At 47.6% G+C, this 21,975-nt stretch overlaps 3 protein-coding genes across 3 annotated transcripts in view; 1 reads left to right on the top strand and 2 right to left on the bottom strand.

The window, feature by feature from the left end:
• NT5C2 (5'-nucleotidase, cytosolic II) overlaps positions 1-466 on the bottom strand; it is a 178,688-nt gene extending 178,222 nt beyond the window's left edge. Inside the window, exon 1 of the mRNA XM_070057279.1 lies at positions 329-466. The gene's annotated coding sequence lies outside the window, so the exon portion shown is untranslated. The remainder of the gene's footprint in view (positions 1-328) is intronic.
• On the top strand, positions 369-13,393 carry INA (internexin neuronal intermediate filament protein alpha). The gene is made up of 3 exons (XM_008270440.4): positions 369-1,433; positions 9,756-9,880; positions 11,435-13,393. The coding sequence occupies exons 1-3, from the start codon at positions 369-371 to the stop codon at positions 11,742-11,744; spliced, it is 1,500 nt and encodes a 499-aa protein (XP_008268662.2). The 3' UTR covers positions 11,745-13,393.
• Positions 13,394-15,628: 2,235 nt separating this feature from the next.
• PCGF6 (polycomb group ring finger 6) overlaps positions 15,629-21,975 on the bottom strand; it is a 48,373-nt gene continuing 42,026 nt past the window's right edge. Inside the window, exon 10 of the mRNA XM_051823548.2 lies at positions 15,629-20,101. Within this exon, the coding sequence (XP_051679508.1) occupies positions 20,009-20,101 (93 nt within the window). The 3' untranslated portion in view covers positions 15,629-20,008. The remainder of the gene's footprint in view (positions 20,102-21,975) is intronic.

The raw sequence follows: 21,975 nt of genomic DNA, 5'->3' as shown, positions 1-21,975 counted from the left end.
ACAGAGATGCGCGTGGTCTCCGGGTGGGAGACCCCTGAGCTCAAGTTTCTTTCAAAGCACTCGATTTTCGGGGGAAGAGGCGCTGCGGACGGAAGGCGGCTTCTACGCACTAGGGCCTGTCCCCGCGCCCTAGGTAGGTCGCGCGCAGCTGCGGTAGGCACTGCGCTTCCCCGCCCCCGCTCCTGGGTGCCCCCCTTCCTTCCCTCTCCCGGCCTGGCCCGGAGCTGGAGCTCCGCCCCCCGCGCCCCGCCCCGGCCCCCCGCGCCTTAAAAGCCGGTGCGCACCGCCCTGCCGCACCCCGCCTGCCCACCTCGCCTTTGCTCCGTACCTCCAGCCGCAGCCGCACGCCCGGCGCCGATCCCGGCACCATGAGCTTTGGCTCGGAGCACTACCTGTGCTCCGCCTCCTCCTACCGCAAGGTGTTCGGGGACGGCTCTCGCCTGTCCGCGCGCCTCTCCGGGGCCGGCGGCGCAGGCGGCTTCCGCTCGCAGTCGCTGACCCGCTGCAATGTGGCCTCCTCGGGCGCCTGCTCCTCGGCCTCGTCCCTCGGCCTGGGCCTGGCCTACCGCCGGCTACCGGCGTCCGACGGTCTGGACCTGAGTCAAGCGGCGGCGCGTACCAACGAGTACAAGATCATCCGCACCAACGAGAAGGAGCAGCTGCAGGGCCTCAACGACCGCTTCGCCGTGTTCATCGAGAAAGTGCACCAGCTGGAGACGCAGAACCGGGCGCTCGAGGCCGAGCTGGCCGCGCTGCGGCAGCGCCACGCCGAGCCGTCGCGCGTCGGCGAGCTCTTCCAGCGCGAGCTGCGCGACCTGCGCGCGCAGCTGGAAGAGGCGAGCTCGGCGCGCGCGCAGGCCCTGCTGGAGCGCGACGGGCTGGCCGAGGAGGTGCAGCGGCTGCGGGCCCGCTGCGAGGAGGAGAGCCGCGGGCGCGAGGGCGCCGAGCGCGCTCTGAAGGCGCAGCAGCGCGACGTGGACGGCGCCACGCTGGCCCGCCTGGACCTGGAGAAGAAGGTAGAGTCGCTGCTGGACGAGCTGGCCTTCGTGCGCCAGGTGCACGACGAAGAGGTAGCCGAGCTGCTGGCCACGCTGCAGGCGTCGTCGCAGGCCGCGGCCGAGGTGGACGTGGCTGTGGCTAAACCAGACCTGAGCTCGGCGCTGAGGGAGATCCGCGCCCAGTATGAGTCCCTGGCCGCTAAGAATCTCCAGTCCGCCGAGGAGTGGTACAAGTCCAAGTTCGCCAACCTGAACGAGCAGGCAGCGCGCAGCACTGAGGCCATCCGGGCCAGCCGCGAGGAGATCCACGAGTACCGGCGCCAACTACAGGCACGCACCATCGAGATCGAGGGCCTGCGCGGGGCCAACGAGTCTTTGGAGAGGCAGATCCTGGAACTGGAGGAGCGGCACAGCGCTGAGGTGGCCGGCTACCAGGTAAGGAAGGGCTGGGCACTCTGTCTCTGCTCGAGTCTGCGCTGTCTGGAACACGGGCCCTGGGAACCGAAGGGAGGGTGAGCGAGAGAAGAGCCCCGACTGGAGGCGCTGGCGAACAAAAAGCCCTGGAGTCTCCGCTCTTAATTCTAGCAGCCTGGAAGCCCTCCTTCTCTGCCCCTCACTTGGATTCCTGTCTGAGCTCTTCTAACAAAAGACCCCTTAAAATTGGAAGTTCTAACATGTATGCTTCTTTGTTAGCAAGTGGGCACACACGCGCTGGCGACCTGCAGGACAGTCCCCACCCCCAATAAGAAGTGAGCCATGGGAGCCGGTGACAGCCTCCCCGCGGCTTGTTTGGTTGACTTTGAAAGGATTTCTGTGAGCCCAGGAATTGGTGTTTCTGGGATATGGTCTGCCTCGGTGTTGGGGGAAGGTTTCTGCTGTACTGGACTGGAAAGGGTCCTATCGCATTTCTTTGATTTTTTTTTTTTTTTTTTTTTTTTTTTTTTTTTTGTCCTCAAAGAAGTAGAGATTGGAAACAGAAGAGCTGAGTGATGACTGAGGTAGCCACAACCTCCCTGCTGGACCTGACATTTCTTCCTTTAAAAAGCATACATTGGTTAGCCGGCGGGAATGGTTGGGAGCTGTCCGTGGTGCTGATCTCGAGTTCTTCCCATCTCAGGCTGTCTCTCTGGTCTCATGTCCCAGTTAGGAATCTCTAGGCAATTCACGGGTCTGATCCTTTTTCTTCTGCAATACCAACACTTCAGTCTTGGCCACCTGCAATTAAAGGTCACCTCGTGGGCATCATCGATTTTCTCTTTCATGGGTGCCTTAGCACTTAACAAAAACCAGTTAATCTGCTCAGCAGCTGTGAGGTTCCACCTGATATTTCCCATCTCCTTAACATTTTTTCCATCCTCAGTGCCTGTGCTAAATCAAAGGGGTGGTTTCTTTGTTACAGGCCACTTATTTTTTTCTGCCCTTCTCTACCCTCCAAGCTTTCTACATTCTAAGGTATTGATTGGCTTCTTCCTTCCAACAAAGGCTACCGCATCATCAGCTTTACTGGATATTCTGGGTTTATAAGCACTGAGTGCACAGAGGCAGGAAATAGGGTGAGTGAAAAGTGCAGAAAAGAATCAAAACCATGTGCTTCAGTCTTGTGCAATAAAAGCTCTTTTGAATAGAATTCCAGAAACTTCAAATATTCTAGCTAGGATTGAAGCTTACACTTGCTGAAGTTAACAGGAGTAGGGAAGAGTAAGAAAATAAAACCAAGGAAGGAGTGAAATCTCAAAAGTACTATTTGGTCAAGAGCTAAATAATTAATACCAATGTACCAGTATTTGTTGTTCCTTACAAATGATTTCTCTGATAAAGGAAGAGAGCCTGCTTGGACTGTTTGTTTTGGTTAGTAAATAAATATTCCTATTCTTCAAAATGTGCAACTTGAATTTTCTACTGTGTGACCTCGCCCATGGATGGCCTGAAATAATCACATTTGGTTAACTGGACTTATGTTTTCTTCTAGAGGCCTCAGAATTTGAACTAGGTGGCCTTCTGAAGGGCCAGCCCAGGATTTCCAAAAAAGAACTTGCCCAGAACTGCCAGCTGAATTGGACTTTGCCATGTCCTCTGTTTGCTGTTACAGTCCCTGCTTTGTAAGACAGTGAGTGACAGTGCTGTCTGCCTTGTTTACTGCAAAAGGCTTCTTAGCATGACCCAATAGTAGGATCATGCAGATATGGTCTGTAGGAAATGAAAAAAAAAAAAAACAAAAACCAACAACAACAAACTGCGGCATCTGCAGCTCTGCAGTGCTGCCCCCATCAGCTTTAGCCTTCAGAGCCCCAGTGGACCTGCTGATGGGCGTGGAAGAGGAGAGCGGACAACAGACAGCTATTTCCTACCCCATGGGACCTAAGGCTGAGGTGGGGGCTCACAGACCCGCCTGCTACTGAAGTTCTAAGCCACAGTGGTATCCTCTGGCTGTTCTAACAATCTTTGTGCTGACCAAGGTGAAATGCCTCCTCTGTACAGATTCAGCCATTGTTTTCCTGCCCTCTCCCCCTCCCCCTCCCCCTCCCCCTCTCACTGCAGTAATGGCAGGTTGTTCTCTTTCTTCAGCTGCAGAGGTCTGTCGTAGGCCCATCTTCCTTTCTAAGCTTGGCACCCTGTAAGAGACACAGGAAGGCCCACCCTACTAAAGTCACATTGTCACTGCCCCAGAGAGCTGGTAGCCTATTTGAGAAGAGAAAGCTTATTACACTTTTTGAAAGGGTGAAGAATGATTCAAGGTGACATAGTTAAGTACACAATAGTGTATGAGAGTCTGAAATAAGGGAGAGGAAAGGTTAGAAAGAGCTAGGGCAATTGTCTCCAAAAACCAAAAGCAGCCACCCTCTGGAAACCTGAAGGCTTTTCCATATCTTCACAGGGTGATTCTGGTCCTGACATAGCTGCCCAGCACCACTAGAGTCCCAGTTCTAGGCTGTCTCAGGACGTTCTTGGAGGGTACGTGGGTCCCAAACCTGTACCATGGTCAGTCTTGGAAAGCTGAGGCTTTCCATGAAAGACCTTGCTGAACAATCAAGATCATTGCTGGTTAATGGCCTCCAGGGAGAAGAGCCAAGTCTGCCCTCTTCTCTCCAACCTGAGATTGGAGTACAGCCTAATTAAATAGCAGGCAGGGTCTGGCCCCTTGGAGATTGGAGGTGGCAGTGGCTGCAAATAAATCTATAGCTTGATAGATCTATTTCCAAAATTAGAATTCAAGATAAAAGCTACAGTTACCCTGTAAAAAGAAAAAAACTGCTCCATCTGGTCTTTGCTTTGTTTGCCCCTCTCTGTCTCACTGTAGTACTATCACCTAGGCCACCACGACATCTCCTTTTCAGAAATGAACAAGTAGCTCCTAAACCCAGTGACACAACTGGGGATTTGAAAGAAAAAATTGCTAAGCCTACTTCCAAAAATACAGGTTTAGCAGTTCCCAGGTGGGGCCCAGGGACAAGGCATTTTCAGAGAAAGTGCTGCATTCTGTTGATCTGGACAGTGGCTTTGGCATGCACTGTCCTTCAACACAGTTTTCAGTAAAGCAGCTTAGAGACACATATAATGCATGACTTTAGAATGTGGTGGAGGGAAAATCAGCAAAAAACATAGGGACAAAGCAAAGGTATGATTAAGAATAAAGCACACACAGTGCCTTGTGGGTGGACCACATATGAAAATCCTCTCTCCCCACCAAAATTGATCATGCAGAGCAGTGGTTCTGGATGGCCTCTTTCAATCAGACAGCGCTGCACTCACTACTGCTTGCCTGGCGGAGGCCCCTCCCAACCTCCCCAACAGGGATGAAATCCACAGCACTGTCTGCGGTTCCTCTGCTCCGCTGCAGATGCCAGTGTGGCTGGTTCTTTTTCCCAGCCCACATCCTTCATCCTTGATCAAGGTGCTCACGCTATTCCAGGAGAGACCCAAGCTAGAGCGGGGAGTGCCTGGCTCTGATTCCCTCGGGCTGTGCCGGCAGCAGCTGCGTGGTTGGGGGAGGGGGCGGACTGCGGTGCTCGGCTCAGATTTCGAGCTGGAGGCCATCTTTGGCAGGGCTTTTGAAGGGCAAAGCAAGACACAGCCCAGTGCGGGGAGGAGAGTGCAGACAAAGAGATTAGACTTTGAAGTCAGCAGTCAGCAGATTCCTTCTGAAGGCAGCACCACTGTGCTTTTTGTCTACTTTGATCCCTAAAGTAGACATGTGAAATGTGTAACGTAAAGTTCAAGGAAACCTCATCTATCTAGAACTCAGCTCCCTAGCAGCCTCTTATTCAGATAATACAATAGAGAAACAAAAATAATTGTTTATTGAAGGACTTTGTTAACCTGCAGATGAGACAAAACAACTACGTCCAAATTAGGAAGATGGCCCCAGCCTAGTCATCCTCACTTCATATAATTCTAAAATGGTTATCTGGGTTCCAAACCTGCCGCAAGCTGGAAGAGAAGGGGGACCCTGGGGTCAGCCATTGTCAAGGAGAAGGAGCAGCAGATGAGTTCATCTTTCAGGGCAAAGAAAACCAGGGAGCGTGAATCACACGAACTCAGACACTGCCCAGTATACCTCAGGTGGCCTAAGATGAAGGACATCACGCAATTATAGATAAATCATCAATCATTATGATGACCCTTAATTGCTTAAAAAAGAGAGAAAGAAAAAGGTTGCATTATACCACCGTAAGTGGTATAAGCCACTTTAAAAAGAGTTTTATTCAAAATTGTTATATTTTTAAAATCTGATGCTTCCAACTATCCAATGTTAAAGAGTTATCATACATTATAATATTCATTTCTTAATTATCTAAGGCGTTGTGGGGAGGTCTCATGACTTGTCCGTATCCTCAAATGGGTAGTCACATGGCATGATATTAATAACGATAAAAATCAGTAGCATTTACTGAGCGCTTCTTATTTGCCATACTATTCAGATACCTGTTAGCTCATTTAACAGATAACAGACTCATTATTTACTACTGTAAGGTCCTTTGAATTGGAATCCTAATTTGAAGATCTCAGAACACCTTAGAAAAGAATTAATTTGATTTTCCGTATGAAAAAATGGAAAGGTTGAAGAAACTAAAATGTAGAAAACTGGTACGGTGGATGTCCATGGCAGGGCAAAAAACTGCAACCCAAAGGTCTTGAGGAAACCCTCTTTCCTCATAAAGCACTTCTCCTTTTCATATGGTAACATTTCTGCCTGCCCCTTTTTCCTTCACTCTAGGACCCTTTCCCCCTTACCAAAGTAATGTTGAATCTCTTACCCTAATACATTCCTAGCAGACTTACTTGTAGGTCAGTTTAACCTCAGATATCAGCCATCAAGTAAAATTTCTTGATAAAATTTCTTTTAAGCCTTCATGACCTTTTAACACTTTGAAATAGTTGCATTAATGGTGGCCAGCACTGTGGCATAGATGGTAGAGACACCACCTGCAATGCCGACATCCCATATGGTGCTGGTTCCTGTCCCAGATGCTCCACGTACAATCCAGCTCCCTTCTCATGACCTGGGAAAAGCAGCAGAGGATGGCTAAAGTGTTTGGGCCCCTGCCACCCATGTGAGAGAACTGGATGAAGGTCCTGGATCCTGGTTTTGGCCTAGCCCAGCCCCAGCTGTTGCAGCCATTTGGGGAGTGAACCAGTGGATGGAAGACCTATCTCTTTCCACCTCCACCTCTCTGCAACTCTTTCATATAAATGGATAAATCTTTAAAAAAAAAAAGAGAGAGAAAGAAAGAAAGAGAGAGAGAGGAAGGAAGGAAGGAAGGAAGGAAGGAAGGAAGGAAGGAAAGAAGGAAGGAAGGAAGGAAGGAAGGAAGGAAGGAAAGAAGGAAGGAGAAAGGAAGGAGGAAGGAAGGAAGGAAGGAAGGAACGAAGAAACGAGCTGCCATTTGTCTACTGTGATATGTGTTTTCCCCACTGCCTATCATTTTTTGCTCTGGATCCATCAGTCAACACAGACTCTCCTTTGCTGTATTCTTGTCAATATTTATAGAACAGGTAGGTGGCATGAATTTTAATTCTTCCTGCAAATTCTCTTGATTTAGAAGTTTGCACCCCCGAATGTATCAGCCCTGCCTTTCTCTATTGCCTCCTCATCGCCGTGCATGGGGATCTGCAAGGGCCCCACAGCAAATACTTTCTTGAGGTTTCCATTATGTTTATCTGCCACACTATATCATACAAATAACTCTCCATCACTTGCTTTTTTATGTCTACAAAGTTGAAGTTCAATTATATGTGCCATTTGCTCACACATTTTCAGGTCATAAGAAAAGAGGAAGTGTCGCATAGCATCATTCATTCATTCAACTGTCATCCGTTCAGCCACTGCAGAGCCCTGTGCTGGGCCCCGGGCTTCTGAGTGAGCTGGACAGACAGAAGGGTCCCTGTGTTGGTGATAATTACCAACCAAGTGTGATTTACCCCCCAAAGAGACTCCACCTGGGAGGGGGAGTGTGTGCTTGGGGCCTCTAGTGGGGAGAGGCTAGGGATGCTGCCCAACATCCTACAATGCACAGACAGCGTCCACACAAAGAATTATTCAGCCCAGTACATAAATAAAGTCAAGATGGCAGAGAGGGTATTCTGGCGCAGCAGGTGAGCCCACCGCTTGTGGTGCCGGCATTCCTCATGGGCACTGGTTCAAGTCTCAGCTGCTCCACTTCTGATCTGGTTCCCCTCTAATGGCCTGGGAAAAGCAGTAGAACATGGCTCAAGTATTTCGGGTCCCTGCCACCCACGTGGGAGACCTGGATGAACAACCTCTTGGCTCCTGGCTTTGGCCTGGCCCAGCCCTGGCCATTGTGGCCATCTGGGGAGTAAACCAGAGATCTTTCTCTGTCTCTCCCTCTCTGTTACTCTGCCTTTTAAATAAATAAATCTTAAAAAAAAAAAAAAAAAGTCAAGGTTGAAAAATTGTGTTAGAAAAGTGACAGAAAATAGACTAATGAACTAGATAATTTCAAATAATGATAAGAGTTAAGAACAGGGTGACTCCTTTCAAGGGTACCTTTTTCTAGTTTATCCTCCCATTGAGGGTACCTTGTTCCAGTTTGCCCAAGGTTCCTTCATGGGCTGGCAGCTGCCCTGACTTGAGGTAGGACAATGTGCTGGATCTGGATCGATAGAGGAAGAGTACTTCAACTGCATATAAGGAAGGCCTGCCAGAGAAGAGGCCATGTGAACTAAATCTTGGATGACAAGGAGTTAGCCATGTAGAGACCCACTACAAGGCATTCTAGGCTGCAGCAATAGCCAACCTAAAGAGCTGGGACAGAAATGAACCTGGTATTTTTTTTATTATTATTATTTTTATTTGAAAGGCAGAGTTACAAAGAAGCAGAGAGGGAGGGAGAGAGAGAGAGAGAGAAAGAGAGGTCTTCCATCTGCTGGTTCACTCCCCAGATGGCCACAATGGCCAGAGCTGGGCCAATCAGAAGCCAGGAGCTTCCTCTTGGTCCCCTTCATGGGTAAAGAGGCCCAAGGACCTAGACAATCTTCCACTGCTTTCCCAGGCCATAGCAGAGAGCTGGATGGATGGAAAGTGGGGCAGCTGGGACTATATGGGATGCTAGCACCGCAGGCAGTGGCTTTACCCGCTATGCCAGAGCGACGGCCTCTGACCCTGGTATTTTTTAAAGGAGAAGGAAAGGCTGCCAGGGTGGCTGAAGCACTTTGAGCCAAGGGAAGGGTACAGGTCATGCTGAGGAGTAAGATGCTATTCCAGAGCTGCTGCAGTTTTCAACAGGTCAGCAACAGAACCTGCTTTTTTTTTTTTTTTTTTAAGATTTATTTATTTGAAAGAGTTACACAGAGAGAGGAGAGACACAGAGAGAGAGAGAGAAGTCCTCCATCCACTGGTTCACTCCCCAGTTGGCTGCAACGGCTGGAGCTGTGCTTATCTGAAGCCAGGAGCCAGGAGCTTCTTCCGGGTCTCTCATCTGGGTGCAGGGGCCCAAGGACTCGGGTCATCTTGTACTGCTTTCCCAAGGCACAGCAGAGAGCTAGATCATAAGTGGAGCAGCCATGACTCCAACCAGCACCCAAATGGGATGCCAGTACTGCAGGCAGTGGCTTTACCTGCTACACCACAGCGCCAGCCCCCTGCTTTGTTTTTAAAAGACCCTTGCTGCTCCAGGATCACAAATTTAAAACTGTTTCACTACCATGCCTTGCTCTGCACCTGAAAGAATTTGAAGCAAAACTATTACACAAGACTAGTTTCTTTTTTAGAAAGGTTATCATTTCGGTATGCCACTTGGATTCTTCTGCTTCCTCCTATCTGTCATACAAAATGCCTTCAGCAAAGTGATTGAGAGGCAGAGCTCTAGAAACCATCAAAACCAACTAAGGCAGGGAATGGCAGGAGAGAGGGCTTGGGGGTTTTCTCTGTGCTTTCCGCGGTTTGATTTTTTGAGTCTAAGCTCCTGACCTGAGGCTGTAGGGTCTGGAAAGGAAATGAACAGTGGAGTTCTTCAGCATCAATGCAGCAAGCAAGGGACAGACGTGCAAACAACGCAGCCTGCAGTGCACAGGTGGGAACCATGTGCCTGGTGATAGACGTTCTCAACCCCCACCATGCGTCGCAGTCTCCTGGGGACCTGTATGGAAAACTGCAAATACAGGGATCCCCACGAACCAGAACCAGCCTGCTGGACAGGCTTGGACATAAAGTTCCCTAGGTGGCTTTAACGTGTAGTCAGGGTTGATAATCCTTGCCTTGTGGAAATCTTAATGAATTTCTGGTACGTCCCTTTTCAGGATAGCATTGGACAGCTGGAGAATGATCTGAGGAACACCAAGAGTGAGATGGCACGTCACCTCCGGGAATACCAGGACTTGCTCAATGTCAAAATGGCACTTGACATTGAGATAGCGGCTTACAGGTACTTCAAAGGGCATGGTTTCCTGGGGACAATGCTATCCAAATAAGTGGTTCTAGGCACCTTGGTTTCTGATCAGTGAGGGAGGATGAGGAAGGGAATGACTGGCCCCTTCCAGGTGAGCTCACCCTCTATCTCTCTGCTTCAATATATACCTGCCCAACCTTACTCGTCCTGGAGAGGCCTCCAAGGATGTAAGGGGACAGTGTGAACATACAGAGGCTGAAACAAACACCCGTCAGACTCTAACTTTAAAAACAGGGTTTATACAGATTAGAAAATTTTGAAAAATGAAATATCTCCCCAGATTCCTACCTAAAGAAATGTTTTAGTTAACACTTACCTTTTTTAAAAAAGGTAGTAACATCAGCTGCTATTTTTTGAATGACTGTTGTGGGCCAGGCACTATAGTAAATGCTTCATAACATTTTTCTGGGTTCAGGTTAACTACAGACTGTGTGACTTGCTCAAAGACACAGTGCTGGGACGGGCATTGTGGTGCAGTGGGTTAAGCTACCGCTTTGGTTGCCTGAACCCTATATTGGAGCACCTGGGATGAGTCCTGCCTCTGCTTTCCATCCAGCTTCCTGTTAATGCTCCTAGGAGGCAGCAGATGAGGGTCAAGTACTTGAGTCCCTGCCACTCACATGGGAACACCTGATGGAGTTATTTGCTTCAGCCTGGCCCAAGCTCAACTATTGTGGGCATTTGGGGAATGAGTCAGCACATGAAGATCTCTCTCTCTCTCTCTGTGTGTGTGTGTGTGTGTGTGTGTGTGTGTGTGTGATTCTGCCTTTCCAATAAGTAAGTCTTCTTTTAAAAAATGAAAACTTAAAAAAAAGACATAGTGCTGATAAACAGCAGAGCTGACTGAACGTGTGTAGATATTTTTCCTTCTGTTCTTTATACTATGTATGCTGCTTCAGAACAAAGCTCCTGGAGACTTTGAAAAGCAAAATGACAAAAACTATTTGAGATGTGAGAAGCAAGGTGTTGGGGCCACTCCATTATGGTGTCCTTTAGGCCAGGCTGGGGAAATCTGAACTAGTGTCATTCACTGTCACTTGTTATTGCTGGCTCCATTCCCTTTGTAGCCTTGTGCATTAAAAAAGTACAAACCACAAGTTCAGGTTGAATTAGGCAGTGACTCCCTTCTTTGTGGACTTCTCACCTCCTGTCAGTGTTGCAGTTAAGGTGTTAATTAGGGAAATCACATCTCCCAGAGCTTGGTAGACTCCAGTTGCCAAAAGGAGTGTAATCTGGCCATGGGCAGGGGTGGGGGAGGTTTGAGAATAAGACAGGTTTCCCTCTGATAATGTCTTAAATACAGCTGGTGCTAAAGGGAGTGTGTGTGCACAAACACACAGACACACACTCTAATTACAACTCGTAGAGCCTTGGAATTAAAGTTGATTGGTCTGAAGCTCATGAAGGATCTCTAATATTCTTTGGAATTGATCTAAAATAAATAGGGACCAGAAGGCTAAGTTCTTTAAAAAGAAAGAAAGAAAGTTGTGAGTTGATTTCCTGAGCGGTTTTTCTCTGTTGGATTTACAGGAAACTACTGGAAGGCGAAGAGACACGTTTTAGCACCAGTGGATTAAGCATTTCAGGGCTGAATCCACTTCCCAATCCAAGTTATCTGCTCCCGCCGAGAATCCTCAGTTCCACAACCTCCAAAGTCTCGTCCTCTGGGCTGGCGCTTAAGAAAGAGGAGGAGGACGAGGAGGCATCTAAGGTAGCCTCCAAGAAAACCTCCCAAATAGGGGAAAGTTTTGAAGAAATATTGGAGGAGACAGTGATATCGACTAAGAAAACCGAGAAATCGAATATAGAAGAAAGCACCATTTCAAGCCAAAAAATATAATTCTGTTGCTTAAAAAATGTTAATGCTTAAGAGGGAATAATATGCATTTGACTTGTTAAAACAGCCTATTCCTGAACCATAACACCTGTCACCACTATAAAATGTCTTCAAGGCTTCAATTTCATATTTAGGGCAGAATACTTATTTCTCTAATAAAAAAAAATCACCCCTTAGGTTGGAGTACACTGCAGTCCTGGAGCAATCACAGGGAAGTCATCTAAGAACACAGCTTTCTCACCTAAAGTTCATGTTTCACAGTGATAGATGAGTCAGCTACAGAGGAAGTACAAACTCAGGTGCTAAATCTGTGATCACCATCATTTGCTGTGAACTGAAATTAAAACCTATGTTCACTCACCATACCCAGCTATCACCCCACTCTGTAATCTTATTCTAGGTACCCAAAACATAAGATCACTGCCAATGATAACCAACGGTCCACATCCAATTCCGTTGATAGAACCAAGTCACAATGATAGGTGTTTAATGGACACTTTCCATCCCACCTCCCTGAAGTCTGCATATCTGTTCTTTCATCCAGGAAAATAAGTCTAGTGTAGTATTCTTCCCTTAAAATGTGTTTAACATTTTAAGTTCTTCTTAAAAGAATTTACCCCCTTTAGCTCTCTTTGCTCATGGGTAAAATTAGATGCATGTTATGCTGATTCGTGTAACCACTTAGCCCTGCCCATTTCATATCCTTTCAATTGTGTAGGTTAAAAAAAATGGCAGTGATGAATTTTAAGGGTTCCCCCAACAAATATGATAATGAAAAAGATTCTTAGATTTTAGGCTTTCACCAGATTTTAAATCCATTAACTAGAGGAAAAAACTTCTAAGAATGTAGCTTTTCACCTTACCTTTAGAGGCAACGTAATAGTAACCCAACCTGTGATTAAGCTGACCTTAGATTTAGTAGTATAAGCTAGAAGAGGTAGAGTGTTTCTATGGACAGGAAAAGTCAAGGTCTCATTTCCTCTGTCAGTTCATTTGTGGTGACGTAGAATTAGCCTTTTCATGCCTTTACCCTTAGAATCCACGTCTCCCCTCCCCACTAGTCTAGGTCCTAAAGAGGCCTTGCTTTCACTCTGCTATGCCTTTAAGAATGCTATGTGTAAGGCATTTTATCACCAGGACACATGCTACTGCCCGAGAGTAAAAGAAACCACTTCTGGTCAATCAACACCACCAGCAAATCTAACAAAGCAATCTCTCTTCTGAAAGCATCTCCCCAACATTGCCCCCACTGCTGCATGCTCGGCGGGTCTCCCTTGCTGCTGGGGAGGAAGACACTCTGCCCGGAGGAGAAGTGCACGTGCTCCTCCTCACTCACTGGGAGGGAGAACTCTGGAGGAGCCAGCTGGTCATCCGCCCAGCTGTGCAGCCTCTGCATTGCCCAGACTTCCACATGTGCCAAGTTTGATGCTGGATTTGTTCCCTGTCTGTGCCACATCTCCAGGAAGAGCTCTGTGGTGATAAGGACGCAATGCCTTCAGTGAACTTTCTTATCCTAGCACATGCTTCAATAGTTTGAGGATCTTGATACTTTTCTCTGTTTCCTTTCCCTTAGCCCAGCCCTGTCTTTTCCCCTCACACTTCCTGTAAGACAATTAGTGAAATAAAAAATTAAAAGTCACGAATCCCACCGACGTAATTTGTGTCCTGTGGTTTCTGCAGTCTGGCTGTGTGAAATGCTGTTGTGGCTCAGACAGCCCAGGAGGCTCTAATTTGTATCTTGTGTTGGAGTCACCACTCATTGCCATGAATTCATCTTACAGGGTTGGTCAGTTATAAAGTCAGAACACTGGGTAACACGGAAAATGGTCTGAAACATGAGGCAGAGAAACGGAGGGAAGAAAGGGACATCAACTGTTAGGACAACAGGACAATAAAATGAGTCTGAGGGATTGCGGAAAAGCATATTAATGATCTCCAGGACACCTTTCACATTCATCACCCCACGAGACCCCTGGCATCCTGACACCCACCTGTTCAGAACAGCTGCCGTCTACTCAGTATCTACTTAATATGTATCAGATACTACCAAACAGTAAATAGAATTGCCTCATGCAAGCCTCACAAATACAATTCTTTTGGAAGAGTATTTGTATACTTATTTTACCAATGAAGAAGTAGAACCTCAAAATAACGTGGTTGGGCCGGCACCGTGGCTCACTTGGTTAATCCCCCACCTGCGGTGCCAGCATCTCATATGGGCGCCGGGTTCTGGTCCGGGTTGCTCTCTGCTGTGACCCAGGAAGGCAGTGGAGGATGCCCAGATGCTTGGGCCCTCCATGGGAGACCAGGAGGAAGCACCTGGCTCCAGGCTTAGATCGGATCGGCGGCGCAGCGCCAGCCGTAGCGGCCATTTGAGGAGTGAATCAATGGAAGGAAGACCTTTCTCTCTCTCTAACTCTGTCAAATAAATAAATAGAAAAAATAATAACAAGGTTAAGACCCTGTGTAATGTACAGCAAGCAGCAGACCTGGGATTTAGACCTGGTCTTCTGACTGCAGTGCCTGCTATGTTGTCTTTACTTCAGAGAAAGTCCCTTCACTTAGGGAAGTAGGAATCTTCCCTGATGGTTCTTTTTTTTTTTTTGGACAGGCAGAGTGGACAGTGAGAGAGAGAGAGAGAGAAAGGTCTTCCTTTGCCATTGGTTCACCCTCCAATGGCCGCCACGGCTGGTGCGCTGCGGCGGCGCACCGCACTGATCCGATGGCAGGAGCCAGGTACTTATCCTGGTCTCCCATGGGGTGCAGGGCCCAAGCACTTGGGCCATCCTCCACTGCACTCCCGGGCCACAGCAGAGAGCTGACCTGGAAGAGGGGCAACCGGGACAGAATCCGGCGCCCCGACCGGGAGACCGGGACTAGAACCCGGTGTGCCGGCGCTGCAAGACGGATTAGCCTAGTGAGCAGTGGCACCGGCCCCTGATGGTTCTTTAACCCTCTCCTCACCAATTTTCACTTAAGGTTTCCCTGCCTCAGAAACCCTGGGTAACACCTGGTCCCAGGGACAAACTGCCACACTGTCCACACTTCCTCAACCCACTGCCTTCCTGCTCTGCAATGCAGTGGTGGCAGCTCACACTGGGCTCTGGTCCACCAAGCACGAGTCACCTCTGCTGCTGCTGACCATTTCGCAGAAGTGGGTGCTACTGGGCCTGGGGGTGTATCGTCCCTTACAAATCTGCCAAGGAGTTCTGTAGCTTCCCAGCAAAGGTCTGCAAATGAGGGGGTATTGCAGAAGTGACAACTCTGCAAGTAGCAGTAAGACCAGGATACTCAGCATCCATCTTACCGTACTGGCTAACAATGGGAGCAAGGTCAGATCAATGTAGAGTCCCAAATTTAGCTCCAGTGTTAAGTCACAAATAGTCTTGGGGATAAACTTCTAGAACTTAGTTGTGAACTCAAGCAGAGGGTCCAGTACCACTATTTTAGCTCTAAAGGCAAACAAAACAGTTCTTAAAATGTATTTAAAGGGCATCGGGTTCTAGCTCTGGTTGCTCCTCTTCCAGTCCAGCTCTCTGCTGTGGCCTGGGAGGGCAGTGAAGGATGGCCCAAGTACTTGGGCCCTACACCTGCAAGGGAGACCAGGAGGAAGCACCTGGCTCCTGGCTTCGGATCGGTGCAGCACCGGCCGTAGCAGCCCTTTGGAGAGTGAACCAACAGAAGGAAGACCTTTCTCTCTGTCTCTCTCACTGTCTATAACTCTGATTCTCAAATTAAAAAAAATTTATTTAAAAATCCACTGGAATACAAAGCAGACTGGCAGTTGCTGGAGCTAAAGAGAGGGGCTGTGGGGAGTGGCCACTGAATGGATATGGGGTCTTATTTTGGAGTGACGGAATAAAGGTGGAGGCTGCACAACACTGTGAATGTATTAAATATTAGTGACATTCATTTTAAAGTATTGATTTTATGTTGCATAAACTTCACTTCAACTTAGAAAATCCATTGGTAGGGAAATTACGGAATTATCAGAAAAAGATGAATATAATCCTGGATGTGCACTGCGCCTTCTGCTCCAGCTGAGACCACTGCATGAAGCCACCCTGGGATCCTGTCAAAATGAATCTCATTAGGACAACACAAGCCCATGTATTAACAAGAGTTTGGGTTTCAAAACAGAGCCTGGAGAAAAGGCCAGAAATCTCCCTGAACATGAGAGAGAAAAAACTGGCAATGTTCCTTACTTATGAGCACCCATCACTGGTTTCCAGCATCAATATTATTTTGATATTGTCAGATAGTTCTAAAGTCCTGAAAAAAAAAATCTACATTCTAACAATACATTTTTCCCTTTTAGAACCAAATAAATTGGTGCACTTGAAAATAAAGTTATTTACAATGGAAATAACGGACAGGGAGCTTCAAAGACCCATAAAACAGGGCTCATGTGAAATATTACTTTTCTTTCATAGGAAACACAATAGTGGTTTTGTAGTCTTTTCAAATGTGATGTACATGTTAGAATGATGTCATCATGCATTTTGCTGTTTAAGTGTCTCACATAGATACGCCATTTGCAAATGGGGCAAGTGTTCCTGAATCCAGCCAAACAAAGGACTGTTTTTATTACAATACCATGCCCTGCTGCACCCCTTAAAGGATAATGGGAATAATTACTATACAGATCAAAGGGCTTCTCTCTTCCTCTATTGATCTCCTAGAAGATGATTTGATTGTCCCCATGTTTTATGCTGATAGCTCCCAAGCTTATTAGGTGGGGGTGGGGAGCAACCAAGATCTATAAATCCTTTCTTACAACCTCTCTGAAACACATCCACATCTGTGTGCGCACTTGCAAGCACATACACAGCAGGATTATAGCAAAACAGTGAGTCGCACTGCAGATATTTAAAGATTTATGTTTCTGCAGTGCCTCAGTGATTCTCAATGAAACAAAAATGAAGGAAGTGCAAGCTTCAAGGAAAAATGAAGATCGATCATGGACAGGTCTCAGGGCTCACTTCCTCAACTGGCTAATCACTGTGGATCACCAGATGGCTACTCTTTCCCCTGATGAGGCCAGTGGTCTCTGCTTTGTGTATGAGACATTTCCATTTAGCCCTATCACATGCTGTTAGGCATTACCAATGCTTAACAGAGTGAGCCGAAACCATTTGTGTAAGGGCTGGAGTTCTGGAATACAGAATACAGTCAGAAGTAGCGGGTTCCAACAATTGTTGATTATCAAACAAGGTAAAAGGGCACCTTTCCTTAGAAGTGCTTGCTTATTCTAACAAATCTGTCAAGCCACAAGTATGAACAGAGAGGGGTGATGTCTCTCTCCCAAGATTTCCTGGCATAAGGATTCACACGACATACACAATTCCCAATGTCATTTAGGGGTTAACAGTCTCTTCTCCTAAGCAAGATTTTATTTCCACAAAAGAAACTCTGACAACTGGAACTGTTCATCGAACAGCCTAATCTGAAGCAGAAGCAGAGGAGCCAAGAGTAAACTTAGGGTGAAAGCAGAAGCCAGGTCCAAATTCAGAGCCAAAGATGTAATCACCACACTGTATCCGCACCGTTTCCCCGGTTATTAATAGAAGCAGGCAAAGCAAGAAGGAATATTAAGAAAGAAGACATGGAAAAACAGGTGATTCAACATCAGTCTTGCAATATTAATTGACCCCCTTATTCATTAGAAAGGAATTCAGCAAAGTAATCTGAGAAGTAACTATGTAAAGCCCATATTTGAACTTTTTTTTTTAAGACTTTATTTATTTATTTGAAAGGCAGAGTTACAAAGAGGCAGAAGCAGAGGCAGAGAGAGGTCTTCCATCTGCTGGCTCACCCCCCAGATAGCTGCAATGGCCAGAGCTGCACCGATCTGAAGCCAAGAGCCAGGAGATTATTCTGGGTCTCCCATGTATGTACAGGGACCCAAGGACTTGGGCCATCTTCTACTGCTTTCCCAAGTCATAGCAGAAAGTTGGATTGGAAGTGGAGCAGCTGGGACTCAAACCGGCACCCAGATGCTGACACTGCAGGTGGCGGCTTTACTTACTAGGCCACAGTACCTGCCCCCATACTTGAATTTGATTAACAAAGCCAGGTACTGTGTGGAGTGCTTGTTGTATTCATTTATTTCTCATGACAACCCTCTGAATTAGGCACCATGGGCCCTTTTTTTGCAGACAAAGGAAACCCCACTTCAGAGAAGTTACGTAACACGTCTGGGATCACATAATTTGCAAGCAGCAAAAATGAGACTCAGAGCTACATGTCTGGATCCACAATTCACATCCTCACTCATCTTGGAATACTGCCTGTGTGTGTGTGTGTGTTTTTGGGGGGGCGGAATATGTTCCTGGCAATCTTTTTCTTCATCTTCTAACTTAAAATGTTATTCAAGCACTATTTCTCTTGGGAAATCTTTTCTCAGAAACACTAATACAGGTGCCAGCATTGTGGTGTAGTGGGTAAAGCTGCCACCTGTGACACTGGCATCCTATATGGGCACTGGTCTATGTCCCGGGTGATCCACTTCAGATCCAGCTCCCTGCTAATGGGCTGGAAAAAGCAGTGGAAGATGGGACAAATGCTTGGGATCCTGCCACCCACATAGGAGATCTGGATGAATCGCCTGGCTCCTGGATTTGGCCTGGCCCAGCATTAGCTGTCGCAACCATCTGGGGAGTAAACCAGTGGATAGAAGGTCTCTCTTTCTCTGTATCTCCGTAACTCTTTCCAATAAATAAATAAATCGGCCAGCGCCATGGCTCACTTGGCTAATCCTCCGCCTGCGGCACTGGCACCCCAGGTTCTAGTCCCAGTTGGGGTGCCGGATTCTGCGCCTGCTTGGGAGACCCAGAAGAAGCTCCTGGCTTCAGATCAGTGCAGCTCCAGCTGTTGCGGCCAGTTGGGGAGTGAACCATCAGATGGAAGACTTCTCTCTCTCTCTAACTCTTTCAAATAAATAAATAAATCTTTAAAAAAATTAAGAGCCGGTGCCGTGGTTCAATAGGCTAATCCTCCACCTTGCGGTGCTGGCACACCGGGTTCTAGTCCCGGTCGGGGCGCCGGATTCTGTCCCAGTTGCCCCTCTTCCAGGCCAGCTCTCTGCTATGGCCCGGGAGTACAGTGGGGGATGGCCCAAGTCCTTGGGCCCTGCACCCGCATGGGAGACCAGGAGAAGCACCTGGCTCCTGCCTTCGGATCAGCTTGATGCGCCGGCCACGGCGGCCATTGGGGGGTGAACCAATGGCAAAGGAAGACCTTTCTCTCTGTCTCTCTCTCTCACTGTCCACTCTGTCAAAAAAAAAAAAAAAAAATTAATAGAAAAAACTCTCCTCATTTCAATGAAATGAAATATAATTAAAAACCCAGGTAGGCCGGCGCCGCGGCTCACTAGGCTAACCCTCCGCCTAGCGGCACCGGCACACCGGGTTCTAGTCCCGGTCAGGGCGCCGGATTCTGTCCCGGTTGCCCCTCTTCCAGGCCAGCTCTCTGCTGTGGCCAGGGAGTGCAGTGGAGGATGGCCCAAGTGCTTGGGCCCTGCACCCCATGGGAGACCAGGAAAAGCACCTGGCTCCTGGCTCCTGCCATCGGATCAGCGCGGTGCGCCGGCCGCAGTGCGCTGGCCGCGGCGGCCATTGGAGGGTGAACCAACGGCAAAGGAAGACCTTTCTCTCTGTCTGTCTCTCTCACTGTCCACTCTGCCTGTCAAAAAAATAAAATAAAATAAAAAAATAAATAAAAACCAGGTAATACCACAGATATCATGAGAACAAAAGCAAAATGCAGTAATATTCACTCTGCCCAAGTGGATTCTGGACAGGCTGTCAGATCAATGTGGCATTTCATTTGTGAAGATTACTAATGTCTAGAGGTAATAATTCAGATTTCACCGGTCCATTTTTGAAGAGGCCAACAATCAAACTCATGCACACAAAAACATATTGGAAAAGGGAGAAAAATGAGGACCTATTCTTAAATCATGGTCTAATCCAGAGGCAAACATTCAGAATCAGCACCTACTTGCCTTCAAAAAACTGGTAGAAAATTGGAAGTAAAAAAGTTTATTTTTGGGCCAGCGCCACCATAGCTCAATAGGCTAATCCTCCGCCTGCGGCGCCAGCACACCAGGTTCTAGTCCCGGTCAGGGTGCTGGATTCTGTCCCGGTTGCTCCTCTTCCAGTCCAGCTCTCTGCTGTGGCCCGGGAAGGCAGTGGAGGATGGCCCAAGTACTTGGGCCCTGCACCTGCATGGGAGACCAGGAGAAGCACCTGGCTCCTGGCTTCGGATCAGCGCGGTGCGCCGGCTGTAAGCAGCCATTGGGGGGTGAACCAACGGAAAAAAGGAAGACCTTTCTCTCTGTCTCTCACTGTCCACTCTGCCTGTCAAAAAAAAAAAAAAAAAAAAAAAAGTTTATTTTTGGTACAAAAAATTTTTAAAACTATGCATTGCAGGTTTTCATAATATGTAATTTTAGTTTATTGATTTCAAAACATTTCAAAGGCAGAAACAGAAATACAAACAGAGCACCATCTGTTGGTTCACTTCCCAAATACCCGCAACATCCAGGCTTGGGTCTGGGTTAGGCTGAAGCCCAGAGCCTGAAACTTCCACATGGATGGCAGGAGTCCATGTAGTTGGACCATCACCTGCTACCTCCCAGGGTGTACATTAGCAGGAATCTGGTATTCAAAGTGGAGCCAGGACGTGAACCCAGACACTCCAACAGGGCATGCAGACATCCCAAGTAGCATCTTAACAGCTGCACCAAATGCCTACCCCGATAACATGTTACTTTTCACGAATTTTCTGAAGACTTACTATACGCATGGGATTCAAAATATTCATGCATCAAAATCAACTTCTCTTTTTGTTCCATTTCCCATGAGCTTTTTGAAGTCCACTGGTATAGCACTAGAGTTAGCAGCCATTTAAAGGAAATTTTTTTAAAGGAAAAAAAAACTACTAAAATTGTTAACAGTTAAGTCACACATGTATCTGATAAGCAACTATGACCTGGTGACACTATGAAAACATTCATATACAAGTAACTAATGATAAACATTAGGCAGGCTAAATAAGATAAATAGGCAAAGCATTACTTTGAGGAATTCTCAGCCAAATTATTGTAGGAGATGGGGAGGACTATGTGCAGTCTGTCAGCTTGGAGCCCCGAGAAGGAATCCTGAGACAAGATAAGCATCTGGGGGCTGGTGCTGTAGCGCAGTGGGTTAACACCCTGGCCTGAAGCGTTGGCATCCCATATGGGCACCAGTTCGAGTCCCAGCTGCTCCACTTCCAATCCAGCTCTCTGCTATGGCCTGGGAAAGCAGTAGAAGATGGCCCAAGTGCTTGGGACCCTGCACCCACATGGGATACCTGGAAGAAGCTCCTGGCTCCTGGCTTCGGATGGGTGCAGCTCTAGCCGTTGCGGCCAACCGGGGAGTGAACCATCAGATGGAAGACCTCTCTCTCTCTGCCTCCCCTCTCTCTGTGTAACTCTGACTTTCAAATAGATCTTTAAAAAAAGATAAGCATCTGATTCACAGGAGGGGACAGCAACTCACTGGAAACACAGAGGAAGCTCAGGGAAGCCCCAAGGTCAGAGGAAACTGTTAAAGGACCCATAACAGACAGAAAACAGCATTTAAAGGAGAAACGTGTTAAGTGCATTCTGCCCAGCTACCACAGCCACCCCTTTGGGCAGAAACAAGGCAAGCAAAAACAAAGGGACCTGCCAGTTGTTCCAATCTACCACAGCTCTGTAGCCACTGAAGCCAGCCTCTAGGATCTGTACTTCACACACTCTGATTTAGAAGTATCTGTGCAGGGGCCAGTGCTGTGGCATAGTGGGTTAAGATGCCACCTGCACTGTTGGCATCCTGTATGGGAAAGTCCCAGCTGCTCCATTTCCGATCCAGCTCCCTGCTAATGCATCTGGGAAAGAAGAGGATGGCCCAAGTGACTGGACCTCTGCAGCTACATGAAAGACCCAGATGACACTAGTGGCTCCTAGCTCCTGGTTTCAGATCAGCCCAGCTCCAGCCATCGCAACCACCTGGGGAGTGAACCAGCAGATGGAAGATCTCTGACTCTCCCTCTCTCTTTCTGCAACTCTGCCTTTCAAATAGATAAATTGTTTGAGTGTTTAGTTTTGCTTCTGCTTATGTTCTAGGACACTTTCACCTTATCTTAGCTAACTAAACAGATCCTGTTGTTGGTGATCAGCATCCCATGAGCACCAGCTGCTCCACTT

This window comes from Oryctolagus cuniculus, chromosome 15, assembly GCF_964237555.1.
Source record: "Oryctolagus cuniculus chromosome 15, mOryCun1.1, whole genome shotgun sequence".
Lineage (NCBI taxonomy): Eukaryota > Metazoa > Chordata > Mammalia > Lagomorpha > Leporidae > Oryctolagus > Oryctolagus cuniculus.
This window is presented reverse-complemented; position numbering and strand designations above follow the sequence as displayed.